Genomic DNA, 19,004 nt, shown 5'->3' with positions numbered 1-19,004 from the left:
CATCCATTTTGAGTTTACTTTTGTGTGTGGAGTTAGACAATAATCCAGTTTCATTCTCTTACATGTAGCTGTCCAGTTTTGCCAACACCAGTTGTTGAAGAGGCTGTCATTTCCCCATTATATATCCATAGCTCCTTTATTATATATTAATTGACCATATATGTTTGGGTTTATATCTGGGTGGTCTATTCTGTTCCAGATCTATGGGTCTGTTCTTCTTCCAGTACCAAATTGACAAGGATATTCTTAATTGAAGTTGGCTTTTAAAAATTTTGAACTCATTCATTAATTGATTCATTGATTCCCTACAAGTATGTGGCATTAATGCCCAAGTCTTTGATTTTAAAAGAGTGTCTGATTGGCTAAGTTTATTCACATGTCTGTGCCCTAATTGCCAGAAAGCTGGGAGATTAATTATGTTTCCCCTGTCCAGGCTTCTGTAGTTGGAATTACTTCCCGCACAAAAATCCACTCACTGGTGATACCTACAAGTAGACAAGATACTCAAATGCTGGAAGCCAACAGCTAGTAATATAAAAACTACATGTCAAATTTTAAAAAGTCAGGGAAAGTAATTTGAAATTCACATAACCAAAATGAAAATTATTTAGTGAACTCAGGAATATAATCCATGGTTTGCTTTACCAATATTAAATGTCAAGAAAATCAAATTTAAAACTTGGCTTTGATCTCTCCTGCTGTATACCTGATCATATAGGCTCTTAATGTCCTTCTCTATCCCCAGATCTTCTCTGGGTCCTTATAACATGCATTGGAATTGATGATGGTGGCCTCATCAAACCACAAAAAGCAAATGGAGACAACACTACTGAACCTAACAGTAGGATAGCATGTTTCTAGGTGTGGCATGGTCTCAGCTAGACCTGGACAAGTATTAGGAATACCTGTGACCCTCAGAGAAAAAATACCACAGGCAGAGAGCAAACTGGGTTGAGGCTGGGGGGAAAAGTGCTTCAAGCCACAGCAGAAGCTGAGAGGCTGGGCCAGGCCAGGACTGGGAGGGTAGGAGACGTGGCAGTGGACAGAAGCAGAGAAGGGCATGTGTTAGACAGATAGCGGCTGCCCAAATTCTGCAAATGGCTAGGCCTGTGAGAACCTTTGTTTTTTTGTTTTTTTGTTTTTTTTGGTACTAGGACTTATTTTGATTTTTAAAGGTGTGCTCTGTCAGAAGACCATTATGAGCTCTCCACAGAGAAAAAGGCCCTTTTTCTGTATAATTCAAATAAAGCTGGACTCATGTGCTTGCTGTTTTTTAAGACATATTTTTGGCATGGTGACGCATCCAAAAGACGTACAAATCCAACACCTTAAAAACTTGGTAATTTAGGCCTTTCATGAAGTCTCTTGAAGATGCTGCAAGGGGAATGAATATTAAATGACAGCAAAATGTCCTCTTGCCTCCACCCCCGACACACACCATGGGGTCACTGCCCCAGTCTCTCTTCTGTCACACAAAGGCCACAGCTCAAGGGGTTCAGAGGGACCTACTGTGGTCCCCGTGTCACCCAACACCCACCTCTTTGCTACCCTTCCAACTTCCAGACCTTTGCCCCCTGCTGATAACTTATATCTTTAAAAAAAATTTTTAACCTATTTAGTTTCTTCCAACTCTCCTCTCTACCTATAACCCCACCCCTACCACACCCACAATCCCACAGTGCTTAAAAAAAATCCTTAGAAAAAGCCTGGGGATGGAGTAGAAGTGTTAAATACTTGTGCATCAATTATTTCCCCTCCATCATCTTTTAAATTAAAGGAAGTGGAATATGAGGGCGTCTTGGTTGGACTTACAGAGAAGAGCTCAGACAGTCCGCACCAGTGTTTACGAAGAGGCACAGAGAGACCGGGATGCAAGAGGCCAGGTCCGTCGGGACCGATTACAGAGGGTTGTCATTTCTGACCAAAGAGTTGGCTCAGTCGTGAGTGCTCGACAACCTCAGTGTCGTTTGTCGGGCCCCGGAAGAGTGGCTCCCAGCTCCGAGGTGGAGATGAATAAGCGTAGACAACGTTGTCAGCTTCCAGGGTCGCATTTCCCAAGGGGTTTCTCAGACCTCAGACTTTTTGGTCCTTCTTCCTTAAAATGAATTGTTGAACATTTAATAATAGTGCTTTCTACTGGCCAGTCACTATTCCAAGTGCTTTAAAGTATTAACTTGTTTAATCTTAATAAACAGATCTGTGCAATAGGTATTACTGTCCCTGTCTTACTGATGAATAAACAAGGGCACAGAGAGATTAGGGAATTACTCCGGATTCTGCAGCTGGACATTAGGGGCTGGAGGCAGAACTGGAGCTCAGGCAGTGTGGCTCCTGAGTGCGTGGCCGTAATGTGTGTCTGTGCCTTGCTGGCCAGGGCTCGTGAAAGCAGCAACCTGGGACTGTCCACATCAGAATCACCAGGGATACTTGTTAAAAATACAAAATTTTGGCTCACCTAAGACTTATCTGATTAGAATTTTTTAGGGGTTGGGGAACTTGGGTATTTATATTATAAAGTCCTGCAGGTACCGTTGATAAGTATCCTTTGTTAAGAACTTATGTTTGAGAAGGACCTACTACTGTCACCAAGTTCACTTCTGATCCTGACTTCCTTTGTCCATAAGATAACAATGCTTTCTGAAGGATACCTAATTATTAAAGAACTTAAAATTAATACTGTTATACCATAGTTTGCCTTTTGAGCCATTACTAGTTGAACTTTGGTTAAATCCTTTCTCAAACAATATTTGACCAAAATAATGAAATCAAAAGATGAATTGTATCTCAAAAAATTCACTTAATAACTGAATGGAAATTGAGAACTTGCTGTTCTATTCATGATGAGAATGAAGAGAATTGTTCTAGATTCTGGAAAGTACACCTCTGTGACATGAAGAGAGAACTCGTCTGGATTACGGAACAAGCCTACATAGTATCATCCTTAGCAAGGATTGCAGCTGGAGTTAAAGCTCAGCTTCCAATGTGAACAAGTATTGAGTTTGACTACTTTGTTAACCCGAGATCCCAAGAGAAAATTTGTCCATTAAGGTAAAAAACATCAGACTATTGAAAATAATGGTTAAAAATTTAAGGGCATTGAAAGAAACTTAAGGAACATACTGTCCCCTTCCCCCCACACACACCCCCACACACACCCCACACTTTGTAGTTGTTTGCCTTGTCAATACCCATCTTTCCTAACATGTACTTTAGGGATATTTTACAGTCTTCCTGTTTCTTTGTGTGAAACCAAGATCAAAATTGCTTTGGGAAGAAAAGGACCAACGTCTTTGGTGAAGACTGGGACTATATCCAGTCACTGAGAATCAGAATCATGCAGAGAGAGAGAGAATTTTAGGAATATAAAGTAAGTAGGCCTCCACGGTTCTCCCCCTCCAGAAAGTTGTAGAATCACTGATACAGAGGAGTCAGCTAGAGTAATTTCTCTCTCTGTTCCCTTCCCACCCTGCCGTGTTACACACACACACACACACTTCAGACTACTGTTGCACAAGTTTACCCCATTCTTACAGCCTCTGCCTAGAACTTAAAAAATTTGTGTCAACCCAGCATTTTCCCCATTTTTTCCAAAGAAAGTAAAATAATTCTCTTAGGATAGCTGTATTTAACTTTTCCCTTCAAGTAAAATGAATAGGAAAAATTAATACTGTTAGAATAGCCATACTACCCAAAGCATTCTACAGATTCAGGGCAATCCCTGCCAAAATACCAATGGCATTTTTCACAGAACAGAGGAAATAATCCTAAAATTTTGTATGGAACCACAAAACAATCTCTTTTCTCAGAAAACTCGTTGACTCAATTTGCTGTATAGCCTTAGACGTCTCCTTCCCCCTTCCTGTGGTTTGCTTTGGTAGCATATCTGTAGGATGCAATTTAATCTGTAGGAAAATCACTTCCTACCAGTAGGCCTGAGTAAACTGAAGTTCTAAAGTGAACTTGTAAACATGTCTGACAAACTCTCATATGGTTAAATTCCTTATGCGTGTACTGTTTGATCTTTTGCCTTAACACATATTTTGAATTGCCACACTGTTGCACTCAACAAATGATGATTGATAACAAGTTTCATGGGTCCTAGTTTATGTCCCTAAATCACACACTGCCCAGCATTTGAAAAAGCTCTGTATTAAAGCTAAGTTTTGAACCTAATTAGCTCAAGTTACTGAGTTAAGTGATATAATATGAAGTATAGGATCGAAGACTTCCTGGCCCTCTACCTGTCCAGAGCATGTAACCAACATTTTATCTAAGTGCTTTCTCCAGGGAAGACAATCCCATTTAAAAACACTTGCCCTGAAACTCTCATCAAGAGAGAAAGATTTGGAAGCAACTGTCTATCTTTGGGAAGTATTTTCAAGAAACCATCTTGACCAGGAAACAAAGTCATTCTGGCTTTAAAGACAGGCATTGAACCTAATGAGATTACTGATATTTGACCCACAAACACGACAGTTTTGTATGGTTCAACCTTACACTTCTTGGTGTAAATAAAAAGGGAGGTCAAGGTTAATTGGAGCAGGTTTGAGGACTTCCTGCAGACTTTGATATGAGAACTGTATCACAAAGCAAGACTTGAGTTTGTACTTCTTAGGCTTTCAAGCTAATTTTTCCTCTGGTGACCTTGCCAGCATTATCAGGTTTGAACTAATGTCAAAATTTTCCTCTTGTCAATATGTCAACCTTGGCTCAGCACTACTAGTTTTGATTTATACTTCCTCTGGCTGACATGCATCTAGTGTTGCAGATGCAAGCTTGCATTTCCTTTTATTGTTCTGTAGTTCTATTGCATATATTAAGTGGCAGAAATACTGCATTTTTTATTAGCAGTTTGTATTAACTATTTCTAGTTTGGGGATGAGTAGTGTACTGTATGTTTTTACTCTAATGGGAAGCTCTACATCATAGATCTTTTAATGGACTTGTAAGTGATTATGTTCTACTTAATTTTTCTACTTCTTTTTATTTTCTTTTTGCAATTTTAATTTTTATTGTATATCACTATGTGTGCCTGTGTATTTTAATTATTTCAAATTTACTAATTGAAAAGTAATTTTCCTTTGCTTTTTAATTGCTTTAATGAATGTACATATTTGGTTTCTGATCAATAATTAGGGTAACTGTTAGAAAACAACATTAGTTTAGAATGTTGTGAATTTGATAAATAACTGTGAAAGGCCTACTTCTTTTTTTCCCCAGGAAAATTTATTTATTTTTTTTGTTTTTTCAAGGATAAAGAGCTCCAGCCTTAGGTTCAAGTTTCTAATATGGGAGAAGCTATCATGCCTGTAAATAAAGACTAGTGAATCATCTGTTAATTAATAGAATGTTAATTCAACAAAATTGGTTAAAGCAAGAGATCATTAAAAATATATGTATATATATTTGATTTCATTCAGCTATATAACTGTGCTGCACTCATTTGTCATGTTTTGATGGAGAGCCAGTACCTTTTCTTTGAGTTCAGATCCACTAGAGCTCCATGTTGCCTCTCTTGCATAAATTACACTCACAAATTTCCAGTATCAGTTACAGAATAAGAACTTAAAGATACTTGTTAAGAAATCTGAAGACAGACTGTTAGGATTTTTTTTTCCCAGTCTTTTATAGTTCTTGCAATGAGAGGAATTTTTTAACCTATTCACTTTTATTAAATCCTGCTCTCTTTCTTTTCACTTATTTTATCAGTTTATGTAATATTTTACTACAGACACAATTACACTAACAAATACAATTAAGAAAAGTAGTTTAATAAAAACACAACCCAATGAGCCATGAGTGTTTAGTGTGTCTGGGCATCAGTCAGTAAGTCCCGGAGGTGGGTAGGAAGGGTCATTTAATCTAGTAGGTCAGCTTAAGTTAATGGCAGTTTCTACTGTACATGGATATGTAGAATCATCACGTAACAACACTTAGTAGGAGCTTAATTTTATAGTGAATTTCCTACCATCATAACCTTCAACTGAGCAAAATGTGGCCCTTTTCTTTTGCTAAGTTAGTCTCCAAGGCTGTCTTACAAAGAGAAGAAACAGATAAGTCTGATGCTGTGTCATGCACTACAAGTTGTGTCTTTTTCTAACAAAGTGCTTGGGAGAGGGAATTGGGAGAATTGTTTAAAAATAGCATATTTTCTCATACATGATATTGCATAACATTGGAAAACTGATGCTTTATTCTCACAATGAAATGTTTTAGTGTTTTCCCACCAGTGTTTCTCTAACTACTTCTGGGAATAAGAGTAACAAAGTGTTGATTATAATACTTGTTCACATAGTTTCCTCCCTGAAGATATCCCACGGTATCTCAGTTTATAAAAGGCTTTTCAGGAGTTCATCTGAAGATATCTTAAAATTACTGGCATAGTTTTGAATGACAGTGTCCAAATAAATCATTTATTTCTATGGCAACATACATACTGCTTTTACGACTCTCCCTTTTTATTTTAACTAGTTTAACCTATGTTGCAGTTGGATTATTTTAACTGACTTAATAGGAAGGAAAGAGTTTCATTCAAATTAATCAAACTGTACCTCTACTTTTCCAGGATTGAATTTCCCCTACAAGTTTTTTTAATAAATAAGCAAAATGCCAGCAGAACTATTTCAATAAAGCTAAACAATAAATGTGGTTTTTTTACTGCTTTTAAAAAAAAAGTAAATGTGATCTCTGATTGCTTTAACCATATTGAGATTCCTCTTGACTAAACACCATTGGTAGTGTTTCACAAATTTGTAATATAACTAGTAATTTCTTCATGAGTGACCAAATCCAAAATAACAGTGGCTCAGACAAATCAAATTTTTATTTCTCTGTGTGTGTAAGTTCCAGAGACCTTAGGGGAGCTCCTTGGTCATCAGGATCCCCAGCTCCTTCTGTCTTCTTGCTCCATCATCCTCAGATTGTGGCTTCCAGCTTATGGTCCAAGAAGACTACTCCAGTTCTAGAAGGGAGGAGAAGAGAGGGAAGATGGTTGCCTCCCACCCTCACCACCTAGAAGGAGTTGCATGCACCCTTTCTTCTCACAGCCCATTGACCAGAACTTCAATACATGGCCTCATTTGGTTGCAAAGGAGGCTAGAGAATACAGTCTTTATTCCGAGCGGCTTTGTGCCCAACTACATGTGGAAGGTCCTATTCCTGTTCTAATTTTACAGAAGGGAGAGCAGATACTGAACACAAATGGCTGTTCTGCCCCATTAGCATTGCTTCCCCAGCAAAATAAATGTTAGTACATTTTTTTTAATGAATAGTAAGAAGTCAATACATATTTGTTGATTGAGTAAATAAAGCTCCTTTGTTTCTAAAGCTGTCACTGATAGAAATACTGATGTGCTAGAAAGGGAGTGAGGTGAACACAGTTGGAGAGCACAAAGAGTTAAAGATTCACTGTTGTGACAAGGAATCTTTAATTTGAGGAAGTACAAGTCAGTGTGAAATGAAGCCACAACGCTGCCCCTGACTTGCATCTGTGTATAAATCATTTTTTAATATGAGATAAGCACAGTTAGGGTTTGCAGTGTACCAGTTGGATTCCCTGCAGTTCTAGCCTTTAGGCCTTCTGGTGAACAAGCACTTTAAATACAGGTTTTTCCTCCCAGTTTTCAAACCTTTAATAATTAGAGGTAAGGAAGGTTAACTGTAATAATTTTCATGCATTCAACATGTGATTCTCCTTTTTCATAAATGATAATGTGTTTTTGGCTTTCTGCTGCAAAAGTAACTACTTCGAAATTTAATGAAGAGGGAAAGTGGGAGACATTATGTTCAGGAAATTCAATTTTAAAACTGTTTAGTGTGGCATGTAGATGGTAGCAGGAAATTCACATTTAAGTCTGAGCCTGACCTTAACCCATGGCCAGTGGAATCTAAGTGTGTTTATTTTTACAGTAGCCTCAATTTGGGGCTTGGAAATTTGTTGGTTTGTTTTCTCGTTCAGTTTGGGGGACCATGAAGCTGTATTTTAATTATAGGAATTAAGCTCTTTATAATTTTCATTGCATGAAGATCAGCAAATTTTGCTTTTTCTTGGCTGTCACGTGTTATCTTACTCTCAGAAATGTGTGATCTTTGTGTCTAACAATGCACTTAAAAAAAACCAAAAACACTCCTGTGCAGCAATGCTGGAATCCTAACAGAACCACTTTACTCATCTTCCTCACCCCCCTTCCGCCCCCTTCCTTGCTAAAAACCTTGTTCTCATGGCAATGTTGCCTTGAATAAACAAAGCACAAGCAGTTACTGGAAATGTTGTCTGTACAGTTCTGTTCATGTACATTAATGTCTGTTTTTCATGTGCTAGATTTTTTCTTAGCCTTGCTGATAGTTACTTTTCCTAATCACGTTGATTCTGAACTAACTGCATTGAGTCTTTACCCCTCTCAGCTATGTGAAATCCTACTTCTTGATGAGTCCATCCATTAGCAAGTTTGTTGAATGATGAAATAATGAACAAAGGAACAAGGAAAGACAGCAGGAAGGGTTAAACTTATTAAGTTCAGCTTTTTTGTTTAACCATGCTCCTGCAAATGGAAACATAATGTACATTTCCCAATACACACACTTTTTCTCTTTTTGCTGTGACAATTCCTGTGTTTTTTTCATAGGAAGAATTCTTGAAAGCAGGAGTTAATATAAAAAAGCCTAAGTCACTTATAATCAGCTTTGGAATATCTACAAATACATTTTTCCAAACACACTCCTCCTTTTTTGAAGTCAAATTCCTCTCGTCTCATTCTTTCTTTTAGTATTTGTGTGGTTGGAACCAGAAACCTCAGATGCCCCCAGATCCCTTATCAATGAGCAAAAACTGGCAATATTGCATTTAGAACTGTGTGATTGTGCTAGACATACCTTTGTAATTTTTAAAACTCCTGCACTAAACATACGCTTTTTAAGGGCAAGAACCGTACATCTTCTTTAGTACATACCTGTGCTCACAAAAAAAGTGTAATGCTGTGGCCACTTCAGAGGGAGAAGAGGAGGCTAAGCAGGCAAAGCTCCAGGCCCTGGCCCCACTTCTTTTTATATGTCAATAATTTGGGATGCGAATATTTTGGGGGGAAAATGTTCCTCTTCTTTAAAATAGTTTGAAAATAACTGTATTGGATAGAAAACTTCAGTATCTTTTGATGTTGTTTTGCAGGATCAGAAACAGACCCAAATTGTATAGCTATTAAGGGCAGAACCAGATTTTAATGAATGAATCAGAGACGATATGTAGTTAATTACCTAAGCCAGAATCAATTAAAAATGCATTTCCTATGATCCTAACAAAACATTGGCACCTTAGAAAGTCTGAATTTGGCCTGTTATAGGACTAAGCCAATTGTTGTGGGTAATAACAAATGGTTCTTTGTCAATTTTAGGATCACTTGCTGTTACCAGCCACCACCCATAATAAGACCACAAGACCAAAGATGTCAATTGTTTTACCAGCAATAAACATAAATGGTAAGTTGAAATTTTGGTTTCTGAGTGACATGAGATTGCTTTGTTTAAACAAGATTCTCTGGATTAACTAAAAGGCATATAAAATATTTAGGTGGTCCAGTTCTGAAACATCTTTCCACTGTTTTCACAAAATGCTATTTTTAAATGCCTGTACTCTTTTTCAAAATTACTCTTTTAAAGTTAAAATCTTAAATTTAAAGTTACTTTTTAAGTTACTGTATTTTTTTTTTAATAATTATTTTTTATTGAAGGGTAGTTGACGCACAGTATTACATTACATTAGTTTCAAGTGTACAACACAGTGGTAGAACATTTATATACATAATTCTAGGTTCCAGCTATCACCCTACCAAGCTGTTACAATATCTTGACTATATTCCTTATGCTATACATTACATCCCGGTTACTTATTTATTTTACCATTGGAAGTCTGTCCTTTTTTTTTTTTTTTTTTTTTTTGTGAGGGCATCTCATATTTATTGATCAAATGGTTGTTAACGACAATAAAATTCTGTATAGGGGAGTCAATGCTCAATGCACAATCATTAATCCACCCCAAGCCTAATTTTCGTCAGTCTCCAATCTTCTGAGGCATAACAAACAAGTTCTTACATGTAGAACAAATTCTTACATAATGAATAAGTTACATAGTGAACAGTACAAGGGCAGTCATCACAGAAACTTTCGGTTTTGCTCATGCATTATGAACTATAAACAGTTCAAATATGAATACTCATTTGGTTTTTATACTTGATTTATATGTGGATACCACATTTCTCTCTTTATTATTATTATTTATAATAAAATGCTGAAGTGGTAGGTAGATACAAGACAAAGGTAGAAAACATAGTTTAGTGTTGTAAGAGAGCAAATGTAGATGATCAGGTGTGTGCCTGTAGACTATGTGTTAAACCAAGCTAGACAAGGGCAATAAAACATCCACGTATGCAGAAGATTTCTCTCAGAACGGGGGGGTGAGGTTCTAAGCCTCACCTCTGTTGATCCCCAATTTCTCACCTGATGACCCCCCTGCGACTGTGCCTGTCTTAGGTTGTTCCTCCCTTGAGGAATCTTACCCGTCTCTGGCTAACCAGTCATCTTCCGGGGCCATACAGGGAAATGTGAGGTTGGTAAGTGAGAGGGAAGCCTTATTGTTTGAAAAGGTTAGCTTTTTACTTCTTTGCATATTTATGCCCTGTGGCTTCTATGACCAGCATTTGTCTTGAGGTATCTTTACCACTTGGAAGAATTATGATACTCGGTAAATTTGATATGAGGCACGAATTCTATTTAAGGGTTGTAATTAGGAAGGAAGAAGAAAAGCTATAGAAGTAGCAGGTGGAAGAAAACATGGGAAGATTGATTATTTCTTTGACATATCTTCTTGTAGAGTAACTTCAGCATATATAGGTTTTAAGCTACTACTTAAATTGCGCACACGCATTAACATAATAGGAGTATAGTTACATAACCAAAGCATATCTGTAATTACCAGCCATCTCCAGTGAAACCAAGAAAACCAGTTAGGCACCCTAGGCATTTGTGAAAACTTATCTATGATATGGTGGATATTGTCCAACCGAACTTGAACAGTCTGAGAGAAATCAGACAAATTAAAACAACCCATTCCTGGGGAATGTTCACATCCCTTATGTTCTTTTAACAGTAAATAGTCTGTAGTTGTAAGACTTTGGAGCGCTACAATGTGCACTTCTCCAAATTCTTGGTTGAGTTCCAACAGTATAGATCCAGTCAAATTTGTTGTTTTACTGTATGCACAGGCCAGCTTAGATATCTCCTTCCTCATTCCCATGGCAAGTCCAGGAACTGGTGGGATGAGTGCATCTACAGCTGTAGCAGTGCGTGGATCTTTGTTGGGGTTTTTTGATGATCATCTTCTGGCATGAGTCTTCCAGAGAGTGCAGATGTTGGAAGTTCTTTTTCATATCGTATCTTAGTTCATTTTCAGGGTAGCCCAATTAGGCTTTGATCCTCTATATAAACACAAACAGACCCTTTGCCTACACTTTTATATGCCCTTTATACCCTTGTGTAGAACTCGTTGGAGGTTACCACACAGGAACTGCCCTTTTTTTTTTTTTTTTGCTTTGTTTTTGGTATCACTAATCTACACTTACATGACGAATATTATGTTTACTAGGCTCTCCCCTATACCAGGTCTCCCCTATAAACCCCTTTACAGTCACTGTCCATCAGCATAGCAAAATGTTGTAGAATCACTACTTGCCTTCTCTGTGTTGTACAGCCCTCCCTTTTCTCCTACCCCCCCATGCATGTTAATCTTAATACCCCCCTACTTCTCTCCCCCCTTATCCCTCCCTACCCACCCATCCTCCCCAGTCCCTTTCCCTTTCGTCCCTGTTAGTCCATTCTTGAGTTCTGTGATTCTGCTGCTGTTTTGTTCCTTCAGTTTTTCCTTTGTTCTTATATTCCACAGATAAGTGAAATAATTTGGTATTTCTCTTTCTCCGCTTGGCTTGTTTCACTGAGCGTAATACCCTCCAGCTCCATCCATGTTGCTGCAAATGGTTGGATTTGCCCTTTTCTTATGGCTGAGTAGTATTCCATTGTGTATATGTACCACATCTTCTTTATCCATTCATCTATCGATGGACATTTAGGTTGCTTCCAATTCTTGGCTATTGTAAATAGTGCTGCAATAAACATAGGGATGCATCTGTCTTTCTCAAACTTGATTGCTGCGTTCTTAGGGTAAATTCCTAGGAGTGGAATTCCTGGGTCAAATGGTAAGTCTGTTTTGAGCATTTTGATATACCTCCATACTGCTTTCCACAATGGTTGAACTAACTTACATTCCCACCAGCAGTGTAGGAGGGTTCCCCTTTCTCCACAGCCTCGCCAACATTTGTTGTTGTTTGTCTTTTGGATGGCAGCCATCCTTACTGGTGTGAGGTGATACCTCATTGTAGTTTTAATTTGCGTTTCTCTGATAATTAGCGATGTGGAGCATCTTTTCATGTGTCTGTTGGCCATCTGTATTTCTTTTTTGGAGAACTGTCTGTTCAGTTCCTCTGCCCATTTTTTAATTGGGTTATTTGTTTTTTGTTTGTTGAGGCGTGTGAGCTCCTTATATATTCTGGACGTCAAGCCTTTATCGGATGTGTCATTTTCAAATATATTCTCCCATACTGTAGGGATCCTTCTTGTTCTATTGATGGTGTCTTTTGCTGTACAGAAGCTTTTCAGCTTAATATAGTCCCACTTGTTCATTTTTGCTGTTGTTTTCCTTGCCCGGGGAGATATGTTCAAGAAGAGGTCACTCATGTTTATGTCTAAGAGGTTTTCGCCTATGTTTTCTTCCAAGAGTTTAATGGTTTCATGGCTTACATTCAGGTCTTTGATCCATTTTGAGTTTACTTTTTATATGGGGTTAGACAATGGTCCAGTTTCGTTCTCCTACATGTAGCTGTCCAGTTTTGCCAGCACCACCTGTTGAAGAGACTGTCATTTCGCCATTGTATGTCCATGGCTCCTTTATCAAATATTAATTGACCATATATGTCTGGGTTAATGTCTGGATTCTCTAGTCTGTTCCATTGGTCTGTGGCTCTGCTCTTGTGCCAGTACCAAATTGTCTTGATTACTATGGCTTTATAGTAGAGCTTGAAGTTGGGGAGTGAGATCCCCCCTACTTTATTCTTCTTTCTCAGGATTGCTTTGGCTATTCGGGGTCTTTGGTGGTTCCATATGAATTTTTGAATTATTTGTTCCAGTTCATTGAAGAATGTTGCTGGTAGTTTCATAGGGATTGCATCAAATCTGTATATTGCTTTGGGCAGGATGGCCATTTTAACGATATTAATTCTTCCTAGCCACGAGCATGGGATGAGTTTCCATCTGTTAGTGTCCCCTTTAATTTCTCTTAAGAGTGACTTGTAGTTTTCAGAGTATAAGTCTTTCACTTCTTTGGTTAGGTTTATTCCTAGGTATTTTATTTTTTTTGATGCAATTGTGAATGGAGTTGTTTTCCTGATTTCTCTTTCTGTTGGTTCATTGTTAGTATGTAGGAAAGCCACAGATTTCTGTGTGTTGATTTTGTATCCTGCAACTTTGCTGTATTCCGATATCAGTTCTAGTAGTTTTGGGGTGGAGTCTTTAGGGTTTTTTATGTACAGTATCATGTCATCTGCAAATAGTGACATTTTAACTTCTTCTTTACCAATCTGGATTCCTTGTATTTCTTTATTTTGTCTGATTGCCGTGGCTAGGACCTCCAGTACTATGTTAAATAACAGTGGAGAGAGTGGGCATCCCTGTCTAGTTCCCGATCTCAGAGGAAATGCTTTCAGCTTCTCGCTGTTCAATATAATGTTGGCTGTGGGTTTATCATAGATGGCCTTTATTATGTTGAGGTACTTGCCCTCTATTCCCATTTTGCTGAGAGTTTTTATCATGAATGGATGTTGACCTTTGTCAAATGCTTTTTCAGCATCTATGGAGATGATCATGTGGTTTTTGTCTTTCTTTTTGTTGATGTGGTGGATGATGTTGATGGACTTTCGAATGTTGTACCATCCTTGCATCCCTGGGATGAATCCCACTTGGTCATGGTGTATGATCCTTTTGATGTATTTTTGAATTCGGTTTGCTAATATTTTGTTGAGTATTTTTGCATCTACGTTCATCAGGGATATTGGTCTGTAGTTTTCTTTTTTGGTGGGGTCTTTGCCTGGTTTTGGTATTAGGGTGATGTTAGCTTCATAGAATGAGTTTGGGAGTATCCCCTCCTCCTCTATTTTTTGGGAAACTTTTAGGAGAATGGGTATTATGTCTTCCCTGTATGTCTGATAAAATTCCGAGGTAAATCCATCTGGCTCGGGGGTTTTGTTCTTTGGTAGTTTTTTGATTACCGCTTCAATTTCGTTGCTGGTAATTGGTCTGTTTAGATTTTCTGTTTCTTCCTGGGTCAATCTTGGAAGGTTATATTTTTCTAGGAAGTTGTCCATTTCTCCTAGGTTTCCCAGCTTGTTAGCATATAGGTTTTCATAGTATTCTCCAATAATTCTTTGCATTTCCGTGGGGTCCGTCGTGATTTTTCCTTTCTCGTTTCTGATACTGTTGATTTGTGTTGACTCTCTTTTCTTCTTAATAAGTCTGGCTAGAGGCTTATCTATTTTGTTTATTTTCTCGAAGAACCAGCTCTTGGTTTCATTGATTTTTGCTATTGTTTTATTCTTCTCAATTTTATTTATTTCTTCTCTGATCTTTATTATGTCCCTCCTTCTGCTGACCTTAGGCCTCATCTGTTCTTCTTTTTCCAATTTCGATAATTGTGACATTAGACCATTCATTTGGGATTGCTCTTCCTTTTTTAAATATGCTTGGATTGCTATATACTTTCCTCTTAAGACTGCTTTTGCTGTGTCCCACAGAAGTTGGGGCTTAGTGTTGTTGTTGTCATTTGTTTCCATATATTGCTGGATCTCCATTTTGATTTGGTCATTGATCCATTGATTATTTAGGAGCGTGTTGTTAAGCCTCCATGTGTTCGTGAGCCTCTTTGCTTTCTTTGTACAGTTTATTTCTAGTTTTATGCCTTTGTGGTCTGAAAAGTTGGTTGGTAGGATTTCAATCTTTTGGAATTTTCTGAGGCTCTTTTTGTGGCCTAGTATGTGGTCTATTCTGGAGAATGTTCCATGTGCACTTGAGAAGAATGTATATCCCGCTGCTTTTGGATGTAGAGTTCTATAGATGTCTATTAGGTCCATCTGCTCTAGTGTGTTGTTCAGTGCTTCCGTGTCCTTACTTATTTTCTGCCCAGTGGATCTATCCTTTGGGGTGAGTGGTGTGTTGAAGTCTCCTAGAATGAATGCACTGCAGTCTATATCCCCCTTTAGTTCTGTTAGTATTTGTTTCACATATGCTGGTGCTCCTGTGTTGGGTGCATATATATTTAGAATGGTTATATCCTCTTGTTTGACTGAGCCCTTTATCATTATGTAGTGTCCTTCTTTATCTCTTGTTACTTTCTTTGTTTTGAAGTCTATTTTGTCTGATATTAGTACTGCAACCCCTGCTTTCTTCTCACTGTGGTTTGCTTGAAATATGTTTTTCCATCCCTTGACTTTTAGTCTGTACATGTCTTTGGGTTTGAGGTGAGTTTCTTGTAAGCAGCATATAGATGGGTCTTGCTTTTTTATCCATTCTGTTACTCTGTGTCTTTTGATTGGTGCATTCAACCCATTAACATTTAGGGTGACTATTGAAAGATATGTACTTATTGCCATTGCAGGCTTTAAATTCGTGGTTACCAAAGGTTCGAGGTTAGCCTCTTTAGTATCTTACTGCCTAACGTAGCTCGCTTATTGAGCTGTTATATACACTGTCTGGAGATTCTTTTCTTCTCTCCCTTCTTGTTCCTCCTCCTCGATTCTTCATATGTTGGGTGTTTTGTGCTGTGCTCTTTCTAGGAGTGCTCCCATCTAGAGCAGTCCCTGTAAGATGTTCTGTAGAGGTGGTTTGTGGAAAGCAAATTCCCTCAGCTTTTGTTTGTCTGGGAATTGTTTAATCCCACCGTCATATTTGAATGATAGTCGTGCTGGATACAGTATCCTTGGTTCAAGGCCCTTCTGTTTCATTGTATTAAATATATCATGCCATTCTCTTCTGGCCTGTAGGGTTTCTGTTGAGAAATCTGACATTAGCCTGATGGGTTTCCCTTTATAGGTGACCTTTTTCTCTCTAGCTGCCTTTAACACTCTTTCCTTGTCCTTGATCTTTGCCATTTTAATTATTATGTGTCTTGGTGTTGCCCTTCTTGGATCCTTTCTGTTGGGGGTTCTGTGTATTTCCGTGGTCTGTTTGATTACTTCCTCCCCCAGTGTGGGGAAGTTTTCAGCAATTATTTCTTCTAAGATGCTTTCCATCTCTTTTCCTCTCTCTTCTTCTTCTGGGACCCCTATAATACGGATATTGTTCCTTTTAGATTGGTCACACAGTTCTCTTAATATTGTTTCATTCCTGGAGATCCTTTTGTCTCTCTCTATGTCAGCTTCTATGCGTTCCTGTTCTCTGGTTTCAATTCCATCAATGGCCTCTTGCATTCTATCCATTCTGCTTATAAACCCTTCCAGAGTTTGTTTCATTTCTGCGATCTCCTTTCTGGCATCTGTGATCTCCTTCCGGACTTCATCCCATTTCTCTTGCGTATTTCTCTGCATCTCTGTCAGCATGTTTATGATTCTTATTTTGAATTCTTTTTCAGGGAGACTGGTTAGGTCTGTCTCCTTCTCTGGTGTTGTCTCTGTGATCTTTGTCTGCCTGTAGCTTTGCCTTTTCATGGCGATAGGAATAGTTTGCAGAGCTGGGACGAGTGACGGCTGGAAGGACTTCCCTTCTTGTTGGTCTGTGGCCCTCCTCTCCTGGGAGAACAGCGGCCTCTAGTGGCTTGTGCTGCGCAGCTGCGCGCAGACAGGGCTTCTGCTTCCTGCCCGGCTGCTATGGAGTTAATCTCCGCTGTTGCTGTGGGCGTGGCCTGGCTCGGGCAGCTGCTCCGAAGTGGTGGAGTCGCGTTGGAGCAGGAGCTGCTGGGAGGCTATTTATCTCCGTAAGGGGCCTCCCTGCTCCCTGCAGCCCAGGGGTTAGGGTGCCCAGAGATCCCGGATTCCCTACCTCTGGATTAAGTGACCCGCCCTGCCCCTTTAAGACTTCCAAAAAGCACCCACCAAAACAAAACAACGCCCACCAAAAAAAAAAAAGAAAAGAAAAAAATTTTTTAATTTAAAAAAAAAAGTTTTTAATTGAAAAAAAAAAGGTGGTCGTTCGTTTTTCTTTATTCTCCGGTGCCAGCCTCAGGCCTCTGCTCACCGGTCTTTCTGCCCTGTTTCCCTAGTTTTGGGGTCCCTATCCCTTTAAGACTTCCAAAAAGCGCTCGCCAAAACAAAACAGCAAAAAAGCAAAAAAAAAGCGAAAAAAAAAATGGTCGCGCGCTTTTCTTATGTCCTCTGTCGCCCAGCCTCCAGTGCCTGCTCACTCACTGTTCTTGCTGCCCTGTTTTCCTAGCATCCAGGGTCCCCTGGGCACGTACTGTGTCTGCGCTCTGGCCCGGATGCCTGGGGCTGGGTGTTCAGCAGCCCTGGGCTCCGTCTCCCTCCCGCTCTGCCTGCACTTCTCCCGCCGGGCCCGGGGCTTGTATCTCACCCCCTTCGCGAGGCGCTGGGTTCTCTCAGGTGCGGATGTGGTCTGGATATTGTCCTGTGTCCTCTGGTCTTTATTCTAGGAAGGGTTGTCTTTGTTATATTTTCATAGATATATGTGGTTTTGGGAGGAGATTTCCGCTGCTCTACTCACACCGCCATCTTCCGCCCCTCTCCAAGTTACTGTATTTTTAAAGGGAAAAAAATTATTTCATTTTCAAAATTGGAAGAGTTAACATCTTGACTGCTCTACAGACTTGTCTGGGGTCTTAGGTTATAAATGCAGTATAAGAAGCCCCTGCTGTATTCTGAAAAAGAATTTGTAAGCCATGTTTTTGGAACTCAAAGCAGTTACCTGTATTGCATAAATGGTGATAAGATTCCCAGACCAAACTTCAGCAGCCTGTCTATAGTTACTCCATAATACTGATGAATTTGGTCTAATAATATTTCTATTGCATTTTTTTCTTCTAGTGCTGGGTTTTAAGTAAAATATAAATAATACTATAATATCTTCAGACTATCCAAAGATGTTAAGGCATAATGTACTTGCTTTTTAGTCTAGAAGGAAAATAAGATAAACACAGAAATCACTGTACTCAAGAAAAAGTCCCATAAGGAATATAATGAAGCACTAAAGAAAGTCAGTAAAGGGGAGATTACTTCCAGTTGGGCTTTTCATGGAAAGGAAGAATCTCTTACTCCCAGTACCAGCTGTGGGTTGTAAATGAGCATCGTGTACATTGTTAGCTAACTGCTTTCTCTGACCCATCCTGTTAGGCTCTGCTGAAACTAGGAGGATGGACCATCCTTCTCAAGTCCATTTATCTAGTGTAATAGAACTACGGGTAATAATAACTTCATAGTTTATGAGAAAGACAAAAATGAAAAGCCCTTTGAACTAATCTGTAGTTGGACCAGTGGTCATTCTGATTGATGATCATAATTAAACCACCAAATACATTATAAAACAAAACACTGGGATTCTAGATATATTCCTATAAAATATCTTCATAGAGAAAAAGTATTAGATATTCATTGTACGTTTTAAGGCCCTAGAGAACTATAGAATTTCAGTGTGCTATCTTTGTATATATTAAGCCCAAAACAGCTTATTAGAAATGCTTAGGAGGCAACTTTGTAGAGTAAAATAAAACATTTTCTTTTGTTAAACTTAAAGAATTATAACATTTTCTTAGTCTTACAAAGACATTTAGAACATTTTTTTTTTTAACTATACTGTTGAGGAGAACTGTCTTTCTTCAGTAAAGGCATCTCTGAAGCTTTTATGGAACAATCATACTGCTGTTTCAAGGACAGTGTAGTCCAAGTATACTATATTATACTCCAAAGAAT

General features: G+C 38.7%; 1 protein-coding gene across 3 annotated transcripts in view; it reads left to right on the top strand.

Annotated features, from left to right (window-relative positions):
* ATF6 (activating transcription factor 6) overlaps window positions 1–19,004 on the top strand; it is a 196,023-nt gene that overhangs the window by 128,407 nt on the left and 48,612 nt on the right. For all 3 annotated transcript variants that reach the window (XM_036922831.2, XM_036922830.2, XM_036922829.2), the window contains exon 15: window positions 9,387–9,471. In XM_036922831.2, coding sequence (XP_036778726.2) covers window positions 9,387–9,471 — 85 coding nt within the window. The remainder of the gene's footprint in view (window positions 1–9,386; window positions 9,472–19,004) is intronic.

This window comes from Manis pentadactyla, chromosome 19 (genome assembly GCF_030020395.1).
Source record: "Manis pentadactyla isolate mManPen7 chromosome 19, mManPen7.hap1, whole genome shotgun sequence".
NCBI lineage: Eukaryota > Metazoa > Chordata > Mammalia > Pholidota > Manidae > Manis > Manis pentadactyla.
The sequence above is the reverse complement of the archived record's forward strand: the minus strand, read 5'-3'. Positions and strand labels throughout refer to the sequence as shown.